The sequence below is a fragment of the Cataglyphis hispanica genome, chromosome 16, assembly GCF_021464435.1.
Source record: "Cataglyphis hispanica isolate Lineage 1 chromosome 16, ULB_Chis1_1.0, whole genome shotgun sequence".
NCBI classification, from domain to species: Eukaryota; Metazoa; Arthropoda; class Insecta; order Hymenoptera; family Formicidae; genus Cataglyphis; species Cataglyphis hispanica.
Genome location: NC_065969.1, coordinates 2,227,869 through 2,238,870, shown reverse-complemented (window position 1 = coordinate 2,238,870; position 11,002 = coordinate 2,227,869). Strand labels below are relative to the sequence as shown.

The window sequence follows — 11,002 nt, the reverse complement described above, 5'->3', positions numbered from 1 at the left end:
TATTAAATTTTAATATACATTATTAATATTAAAAAATTTATAAATATAAAACTTAGAATATATTATCTTTATTAACATGTCTTTTCTGATTTATAATATGTACAACTCTAATTTATATTATTTTTTCTATAATTTTGTAATTGAGACTTTTATTTAATTTTTGTCAATATATTTTATTATTTTGTTTTTGTTTGCAAATACATATTACTTTTGAGATGTCCAACAATATTCCTTGTTAATATAATCTTTCCTTTACTTATTCTTTAAGCAGCACAAATATATAATACTTTAAACTTTAATTTAAACTTTAACTTTATTATATTATTTACTTTATTATATATTTAGATACAAATTACATTATTTATATATTTAATAATTATGATATTTGCTTATAAAAATTATTTAATATTTAAAAAATATATGAGAATTTGTTTTTATTACATAAATTCCTTGATAAATGCTTATAATATAGTCAAAATCTGTCATATCTACAAACATTTTTATTTAAAATTTATACGTTAAATATATTTAATTATATGTTAATATAAAAATATACAAACATCCCAAAATTTTAAGAAATATCTCTGTCATTAAAGAAAATTATTTGCCTTTGACAAATTCTTAACTATATATAAATTTGATAAAGATAATGAAAATAGGAGAAACAATTATATATAAAAAAAATTATGTATTTGTATAAATATGTGAAAGAAACTAAACTCTGTAAATATTTTTATTAATAAATTGCTTCCATTTTGAAATAAATTATATAAAACTTATATTTTATATACAAATTTGATTATGTACTAACAATAACGGTTATTACAATAATGATTATAAAAATATATGTTAACGATCTTAGTTGTAGCGATAGAAGTTGTTGACATAACATACGTATTTATTGTAATGTCATGTACCGAACACTGTTAGTGCTTGATGATGTTTTGAAATGATAAAATCGTGTAAACCACAGTGTGATATTAGTCATAGTTTTGTCAATTTATTACAATTAATTATTACAAAGATTTGATATACATATCTCAACATATAGAGTAAGTTATTAGAAATAAAATATCTTCTCTTAATTTTTTTTTCTGTTTTCGTACATGTTTGAATATCTTAGTTTACAAATATATAAAATTTAGCAAAAATTTAGCAAAATTCTTAAGCAAAATTTTTTTAGATTTATATTTACTTTACAGAGAAATTATCAGAAAAATATTATCAAAAATTTAATCAGAAATATTATCAGCAGAAATTGATATTATTAGAATATATTTAAGATTACATTTATTTTATATCACAGATATCAAATATAATGTTCAAGATATTCATTTACTATCTATTAAAAATGTAAAACCCCAATTTGATGTTTTATATATTGTATAATTAAAATCTACTATAGAGTTTTTAAATATAATAAATTGAAAATAATTTTATAATAACAACAATTAAAAATATGATATAAAATATAATATATATATATATATATATATATATATATATATATATATATATATATATATGTATACTATAATAAGTATGAAAAAGAAAAAAAATAATTAAAGGAATAATTAATTTGATTTATTTATGAGAAAATGTACAAAATAAAGTTTGTATATCTTTAATTTTACTAAATAAGTAACGACCATATAATACAGAAAAAATAAATAGAACTGTATTGATCATAGGACAGATACAAAACAAAATGTAACAACATGTAACTTTTATACTCGCGTATAAAATAATATATTAAACCACATAACTCTTTCTTTGCTGCAAATTAAAAGCAATCTTCCGTTAAAGCTGAAAAAAGTGGTATTAAATTTTTAAATTAAAAGAGTTAATAATCTGTTTAAGTTTTGTTATAATTAAATGTATGTTTTTATTTTATAAATATATATCGAAATATATATCGAAAATTGTATCTCAATTAGATAAATTTGGCAAGAAAGAAAGTTCTGTAAAATTTAGTTTCCTTTTTGTTCTATTTTTAACAAAATTATGTTTCAACAGGTATCTGAGGCAACAATTAACATGACAATATTTCTAAAGCTATTGTTATTTAGCTATTGTTTAACGTTTATCAGTGCAAAGACCCTTTTAACTGATACACAAATTGAACTATATGAATATCATTTACATGACTTTCATAAAATAATATCAGTACATTATAATGTCCAACTTGAGCCCGATATCGAAATAAATACTTTCTTCGGCGAATGTAATATTAACATTACGATTCTTGTACCAAAGCAATACCTAACACTGTATTCAAAAGTTAAATGTATAAATAATATAATTATGACTGATAATCCGCCAAGATTTTACAAAGGGGACAATACAGAAATTATTGTTTATCCGATAAATTATTTATATAAGAATACGAATAAAAGTGTTCAGATTTTTACATAAATTTTGCATCACCAGAACATTACATTTTGTTTATAAAATATCATGATATTATAAATCATGATACAAAGTTGACAACTTTTTCCAAACAAAAATATAAATGGTGAGTTACTATTAAAATGCTAAATATATATGTATATATATACATATATATGCGTACGTAACATTATGTATGATTAATTCTATATGTATATATATAAATTAAAATTTGATTTAGTGATTTTGTCATAAAATGCATGGAAATATGAAATAATTCATATATTAACATATAATAATGATATTAACATATGTGATAATAATGATGAATATAAAGTTTTAATTAATATGAAAAGCTTTTTCTATAACATTTCTTTCATTTTCTAAAATATATAATTTTATGAAAAATTTGGTTACATTAAATTTAAAAGATTAAAAATAATTAAATTTATTTTCGAATAATATAAAAAAAATATTTTATATTATGCAAAGTAACACAAGATATTGTATTAAAGTGTGATTAACAGTTAAAATCATTATAATATTTCTTTTTATACTTGAAAATTCATTGTTATTTGATTCTTGTAATGTATAATAATAGGTGGGTAATGCCAACGCATTTTGATATACTTGGGGCCCGACAAGTGTTTTCTCGCTTGAGCGAATTTTTGCAAGCCACCTTTAACATTATTATAAAGCATGATCGTGAATACGTAGCTTTATCAATTATGGAGGTACAAAAAGTGGAAGAAGATGATGAAGGCACGATGCTCACGCACATCCAAACTACATCTTTACTGCCTACTTATCTCATAGTAGGAATAGTGACTAATTTTTGTAACAAGTCTATTAATAATATTGTAAATGTGTGGTATAGAAATTCTTCCGCTTTGGGCATAGCATTTGCTGAAGAAGTTATTCATCATGCTGCATTGCACTTAGAAAAAAATGGAAACGTATAGATCTAATTTCGAAAGTGAATCATTTTGCGATTCCAAATTTTCCGGATAAAGATATGGATAATTTATTGGGATTAGTTTTTTATAGGTAAGTACACGATTAAAAAATATATTAATTAATTAAATTATTAAGTTAATTTTACTTTAATTTAATTAATTACATTTTTACATAAAATTTTATTATGTACAAATTTAATATTTTAGATAAAATATTATGTATGGGTATTAATATACTTAAATATATTGATATATATAATTATTAAATTCCAAGATTTTAATAACATAAAGAAACATTGTCAGAAACTATTTTTTATTATTTTCAGAGAGGAAGACATTATTTATGATACAAAGTTAAAACCTGCTGCTTATAAAATCGAGATATCTCATCTAATAGCATATAAAATGTCACAGGAATGGTTTTATAAAGTTTATAATTTGAATTCGGCGTCGACATTATTTTGGTTTAACGATTGTCTTATTAGATTTTTAGGAATCGATGCCGTCGATAAGGTTAAAGTATTTTTATTTATAATTGTTTTATGTGTCGCATATTCTTTATATAATTTTAACATTTATATATGTATATATATATATATATATATATATATATATATATATATATATTGAGACAATATTAAATATTTCTTTTATTTTTATTATTTATTTTGTTAAAATAATTTTATGCTAATTTTAATAGAAAGTTTTAAATATTATTATAAAATTTATAATGGAATAGATGAGTACATAAAAAATTATACCTATACATACTTACATTAGATACTGTAATGTTAACGTATGTAATATAATTTTAAAATTATTGCAAAAGTATCTTTAATGAAAAATATATACTGTACATTATTCTAAAAAGAAGCATAATTATTATATATTTTAAAAACATAAACGTAAACGCAATAATTTCTTCTTAGATGTTTAGAAAGTAGCAGCGTTAGTGCGTGTTGCAAAAGTGCACATTTTTTGTGATTCTATTAATATAATTACTGCAAATTTTTTTTTAATAGGCACTCCCACATATCCAGTTAATGAATCTGTTTATGGTACAATCTTTTCACGAAGTTCTTGGTTTCGACACTTCTTATACATCTTCGTTCAACAGTTCTTATGAATTTCCCCGTTGCATTAAAGGTATATAGCAATAATTGAGAATTGCTTGTTTTGTGAACATAAATGTTATAAAGAAATAAGAAAAACGAATGCTGACAAAATCGAATTAAATATCATAATCATACATATATTATTTTTATTATGAAATATGTATATTATGGATGTGTTTAAATATGCATCCCTTTATACATATTTAAATACATATATTTGTACCTGATATTTATAAAATTAAGTTTCTAGCAAATTAAATATGTTTACAAATAAATGCAATAATTTATTTATATAAAATATAATAAATATATATATATATATATATATATATATATATATATATATTTAAATTATCATTAATCTGATTTTTTATGTTATAAATCATTGTAGTATCTATTATGTTGCGGATGTTACAAAACGCACTTTCTGAAAATATATTTTGGAAGTTTATAAGCACATATATAATAAACAAGTAAGTAATATGCTATATTATAATAATTAATATACAATAGAAATCTAAACATATTATATTTGATAATTTTATAAAATATAGTGCTTATAGTGTTTATAGTGCTTTTTTATTTTTCTCACAATTAATCACCTTCGCGCTTATATACAGACGTAAATAGTTTTTCGTAAAATAAATTTTTGTTTGTTGCATTTATTTTTATTAATCCAAATTTTATCACAATTTTGCAGATAATATTTATTTTATTTCTCGCTTTATTCAAAAAGCTTAGTTAATGCACAATTATTATTATTTTAACTTATGTTATATTATTTAAATCTTACGTAATTTTGCTTACTTCAAATATAATTAGATATATTTCAATTAGCACACTGAAAAAATTTTAATTTGCTTAATTTTGTCTTAATTAAATAGTATCTTTTTGTTTTTTTTACTGAAATATTTAAATATATAAGTCAAATAAAAGAACATATTAAATGTAACATGACTATATTTATATCTTAAATATTTCAATTAAAGAAATAGAAATCATAATTAGTTGAACAAATTTAATTAATTAAAGAAGTTAATAACTTTTCTTCATTGTCAGTGCATTTATATATGCATTTATCTTTCACAATATTAATCAAATTTTGTTATTTTTAAATAGATATTATTAAACATTTATTAAAATTATAATACATGATATATGATAATAATTAATAAACAAAATGTAAAATATATATTTAAATTAATATAAAACAATTTTATATATTTTGATAATATCCCGTCATAATTTCTCAAAAATACATTTTTTGATGTTAAAAACATTGTGAATTTAGCGATCTAGATTACAAAAATTTGGCAAGATCTTTGAATGAAAGTATAGTTGACACACATCTTAGTACACTTAAAGTACAATACAAATCAGAAATATTAGACATGATTCCTATAATGGATCCATGGACAAAGCAAAAGCATTATCCTACTATAAGTATCAAGCGAAATTATGATGATCATTATGACAAGATTGAAGTATTAATAGTAAATTATAATTCATCATATCATTATTGCGTACCTCTGACATATACTACACAAAGCGATATTAATTTTAACGATACTTTACCTTCTTATTGGTTAAACACATCGTCCTCTTATTTATTTAATTTGAAATTAAAGACAACTGATTGGTTGATATTCAACATACAACAAGTTGGTAAATATTGAACTAATTTATTTTATATATATTTTTTTGTGTATTTTGTATTGATATTTTATATTATTTACTTTATCTATATTATTTTATAAATTACTTAAAATAGTCTACTCATCATATAAATATAATTGTTTATTGTAAATTATGTTTTAAAATATTCTATTATAATTATGTTGTTAATATATTAAAATAAATTAATAAGGATTTTTATAAATATATTATTATCAATGTATATATGTATATATATATATATATATATATATATATATATATAAAATGCACATGTTATGAGTAAATAATTCGTCTTGTTAATTTGTCTTGTTTAAAAAATTAAATTGTAGATAATTTTATTTATATTTTGTTTCTGTTATAAAAAATATTATTTTAAATTTAATTTTTTAAAGTAAAATTGAAAATTTATGTCGACACATATACATGAATTAACTCATTATTTCACATTATATCAAACGACAATATGATTAATTATGTTATAATTAAGCTATTAACAATTTAATTTTCTTGATAATATGTGCAAATATTATTAAATATTTTATTTATTAATTAAATATGTAAATCATTTTTATTGGCATAAAACAATCTCTCTTTGTAGAAGAATATTTGTGTTGTTACATGTATGTTTTAAAACACTACCAAGAATAAAAATTAATAGAAAATTCTGATTACATTTTTAAATTTATATATTGTTTATAGGACATTATCGAGTCAATTACGATAGAGATAATTGGAAAAGAATTGCATTTTATCTTACCACTGAGAATTACATGAAAATGCACGTTCTCAATAGTGCTCAAATTATTTGATAACTGATAATTCCGCACTAGGTGATTTTCTCTTTTCAGCAGAAGGAGACGCGGGCGACGCGCTCGCTGCAGTTCGAAGTTTTTCCGTAAGGACACTCGAAGGCGAGAGATACCGTATGTCATGCGATATTTTTCGATTTTCCACAGGGCTGGGGGAGAAGGAGGAGGAGGAGGAGGAGGGGAATGCAATGGGTCATCTCTGCTGTCTTCGGCGGCCGATATTTTACCGGCTTCTGACACCTCGGACATCTTGTCCACTTTCTCTCTCTCTACTCTATTTTCTCTCTCGTTTTTCCAGCTCGTCGGAACCAATCAAACAGCCGGCCACTATAGGACAAACCAATCGGAGCGCTCGGTCCCCGGGGCCGGAGAGAGCTACTCTTCGCTTAAATGCCACATCTAACTCTCACTCTTGTAAGATTTCAGTTAGCCCACCGCACTAGGACCCCGACCAGAAAAGCAGAAGACCCAGGTTCCAGCCCGAGTATTTCCAGCAATCCCGTGGTTCGTCCTGGGGTCTCACTATCCTGTCGCTGTTCCCATAGAAGTCCTCTGGAGACAATTCCCCTGTATCCTAGAGGAGATCTCGTAACACACACACATACACACAAAGACACATAAATATTAAATAATAGTTAATAAGCGATATATATATATATATATATATATATATATATATATATATATTAAATGTTTAACAAGATAAACTTAATAATTTGTTCTCATTCTTTGCTCACTTATTTCCTCTAATTTTTCTTTTATTATGCAATAAATGCAAAATTTGATATGTAAACAATAATACTCTTTTTCTTTGCTTAATCCCTTTTCCTCTCTCATATCCCGAGATCGCACAAGGTCCCGTCCCGGGTAATAAGGATTTAGTTCCTTTACCGAAAAGGGGACCATCGAACGAACGGCCTACTGACCGAGTAAAAGCGACCCTTCCGGTCGTTGACCTGTCACAGGCCCAGGTCAATTCGTTCGACTCCGAGACACTCGTTGTCTAGCGTTTGTCTAGCGGAGTTAAGTGGGTTACGCCCTCCCGCTGACTCTGACTCTTAAGGGTCTGGACGTAACATTATCAATGACGCTTTTCACTTTATGATAACGAAACAACTCGAGTCTTTTATATTCTGGAAGATTACAAAATATTTAGGACAAGAAACAGATTTTGTAGTATGGTATCCTATGTTTAAAGCTTTGGAATACATGTCGAGTGTCTTTCCACTTTCAAGAGAAGAAAGTTATGGAATCAAGGTAAATATTAATAAACTTTTATATATTGCGTACATAATATTTGCATATAACATATAATAATGATTTCGTATTAACAATTATCACATAAATGTCAAAGAAAATCATAATTAAAAAGTTTAGTTATACTTTGTTATATTATTCGTATTTAGATTTAATAAAAGATTTATCTACAAATAATTAAATTTGTAAACATTTTATAAACGTATGTTTTTGAATTATGAATTATAACAAATATAAACAAAATTAATTAAATTAATATAATTTATATAAATTTTGTATGAAATTGTAAAATAAATATTTTGTACGCATTAATTTTATATTAACGTTTGAATGTTTGATCAATATAAAAGTTAAATATAGATAAAAAAAATAATTTTATTTATGCTAAAATTTTCAAAATTAAGATAAAAAAACAAAACAAAAACAAACAAAAACAATTATTTATAATAATATGCCTTAAATTGGAAATTAAAAGCAGAAAGAAATAATTATTTATGATTTATCATCTTACGCGTGCCACCATTTATTCTATTCATCCTTTTTTTATATAAAAAGTGCAATGAGAAAATGGATGTATATTAATATGAATTTACATATGTTTTTAACAATATCATATAATAATTTTATACAGCAAAAATATTTATTATAATTATGTAATTTGTTGGAAAAGAAATTTCTGTGTAAAAACATATTTCCATAACATAATTTCATATGGATACATTCAAAGTACTATTTAGATGTAAAAAATTAGCAATTTGCCATTTCTAACTTAGTTTGTCATCTAATTTCTACACAAAATATTTTCTTTTTCTTTTTTTTTGTAATAATAAGAATGTTTAATTTCTAAGTTTTATTAATATTTGAATTTATTTGATTTTAAATATAGTTTATTAATTATAAAATAAAAAGTTTAAATTATTTCTTATGTCTTTTTTAGTTAAGAATGCGGTCTATTTTTCGTAAGGTGCTTGAAAGACTTGAATACGAAGAAATTTCTAATGAAAACGATTTTAGAAAACGTTTAAGACAAGAGGCTGCAAAATGGGCGTGTTTTTTTGATGACTACAAGTGCCATGAAATGGCCAATCGTGTTTTAAAACGACATCTGGAACATCCTGCAAAATACAAGTATTTTTTTCATATATTTAGTCTTTTTTAGTCCAATCTTTTTGCAAATATTTTTTTTTGCATATTTTTTTTGCTATGTTTAATATTTTGTTTGGACAAATTATAAAAACAATGTATTTATAACAAAATTGTATATTTTTTAATTTTTAATTTGTTTAATCTCGTAGACTGTTGCCATGGTGGAAAAAGTGGACATATTATAATGGTTTAAAATTAATGTCACATTCTCCTATTTTTAATTATGAAAACACTACTTGGTCGATAGCACATTATCTAGGAAGCGAAAACTTTAAAACTAAAATGTCAGAATTTTTCGCTTGCTTTGAGCATCCAGATATTATAACAAACTATCTAAATCTCAAAGGAACTAATAATGAAACATCGCTTATATTGCCAAAAGATTTTAGCACTCAAGATTATATTAAGTGTTTCCTTTTTACTATTGCGAAGTACGCGAGGGAAGATGAAGGATTAAATTTTATATTACATACACTTATAGACATAAAACCAAAGTAATTTGACAGTTTTTTCATAAGTATATAATAAATTTATGTTTATATTGTTGTATATATATCTCAGCTATTTCATTTTTTTATCAGGCAAATCAAAATAGCTGTAGTATATACAGTTTTAATTAATCATTTATATTTTAAGGAACGAATCGAAAAGGTAAAAATTTTTTATGCCTATATAAACTTAAAATGTGATTCTTATAGTGCAAAAGAAGAAACTATCAGTTAAAGTTGATAAGTATCAAAATAATTTGTTTTGCAGGTAAAAAAGTTTCTGACGAGACAATTGAAGGAATCAGAAAATTATATATTAAATGTCATAAAAGAAAGCTTTGAAGAGCCTTTAGATAAAGTTCTCAAGGTAAATTTTAAATACAATGATCAAAATGTATTCGCTTATTAATCGTTAATTTAATTTAATTTTTATTTGCGTAGAATGTGTTTTGGTATTGTGTTACAGTATCTTAAATAAACAAGCAAAAATTATTAGTAGTATATATTTTCCTCTAACAATTTTTTGATGATTAATATAAAAATGATTTATTCTAGGTTACTGCGGAAATGATATACGTATGGAAAAATAAGACACAATTACATGAACAATTTCTAACTAAGCTAGACATACGCTCTCATCAAATCGAATCTCAGATGAAGAATCTTAACAATTTAGTTATTTATTAAAAACTAATGGTAACATACTATCTCAGTATAAATATATCTGTTTAATAAATATTTTTTGCACGCCATATATTTAATATGTTAATTATGTCTACTTAGGTGCGTTAATGATTACTCGATTTCATTAACAACAAAGATATTTCATGCGTTTTTCTTATTGTTGTACAAATCAGAGATATTTAATATTTAAATTATATTAAATTTTATTATATAAATGACACATTTTGATTTTTTAATATATACATTAATATATTTTGTAAATATTATAAAAACAAATTTGTCTGCTGAATATAAACGTGTTGTATCATTAATATATCAAAATACACCATCATATTTTAAAATGTTTTAAAATTTAATTTTTATGTCTTTATTTTATACATTTTTTATATTTGTAAAATTTTTCTAACACTTTTTTATCTTAATATTTTTTTATTAAATTTATTAATAATATATGTAGATCAATATATATATATATATATATA

The 11,002-nt window shown here is 22.9% G+C and overlaps 1 protein-coding gene across 1 annotated transcript; it reads left to right on the top strand.

Annotated features, from left to right (window-relative positions):
- Window positions 1-917: 917 nt before the first annotated feature.
- LOC126855712 (aminopeptidase N-like) lies at window positions 918-10,834 on the top strand. Its single transcript, XM_050603577.1, has 14 exons — window positions 918-1,052; window positions 2,017-2,515; window positions 2,990-3,435; window positions 3,671-3,857; window positions 4,367-4,490; window positions 4,851-4,932; window positions 5,751-6,124; window positions 6,836-6,940; window positions 8,009-8,202; window positions 9,140-9,330; window positions 9,498-9,842; window positions 9,930-9,999; window positions 10,105-10,203; window positions 10,392-10,834. Exons 3-14 carry the CDS (start codon window positions 3,404-3,406, stop codon window positions 10,521-10,523), a joined length of 1,935 nt encoding a protein of 644 aa, XP_050459534.1. The 5' UTR covers window positions 918-1,052; window positions 2,017-2,515; window positions 2,990-3,403; the 3' UTR covers window positions 10,524-10,834.
- Window positions 10,835-11,002: the final 168 nt, after the last annotated feature.

Bases quoted from the DNA above. Each gene is read 5' to 3' on its own strand.
- LOC126855712 (XM_050603577.1), top strand. From the start codon at position 3,404: ATGGATAATTTATTGGGATTAGTTTTTTATAG. The intron at 10,000-10,104 runs GTAAAAATTTTT...TTTGTTTTGCAG, and splicing joins TTAAGGAACGAATCGAAAAG to GTAAAAAAGTTTCTGACGAG. The intron at 10,204-10,391 runs GTAAATTTTAAA...GATTTATTCTAG, and splicing joins CTTTAGATAAAGTTCTCAAG to GTTACTGCGGAAATGATATA.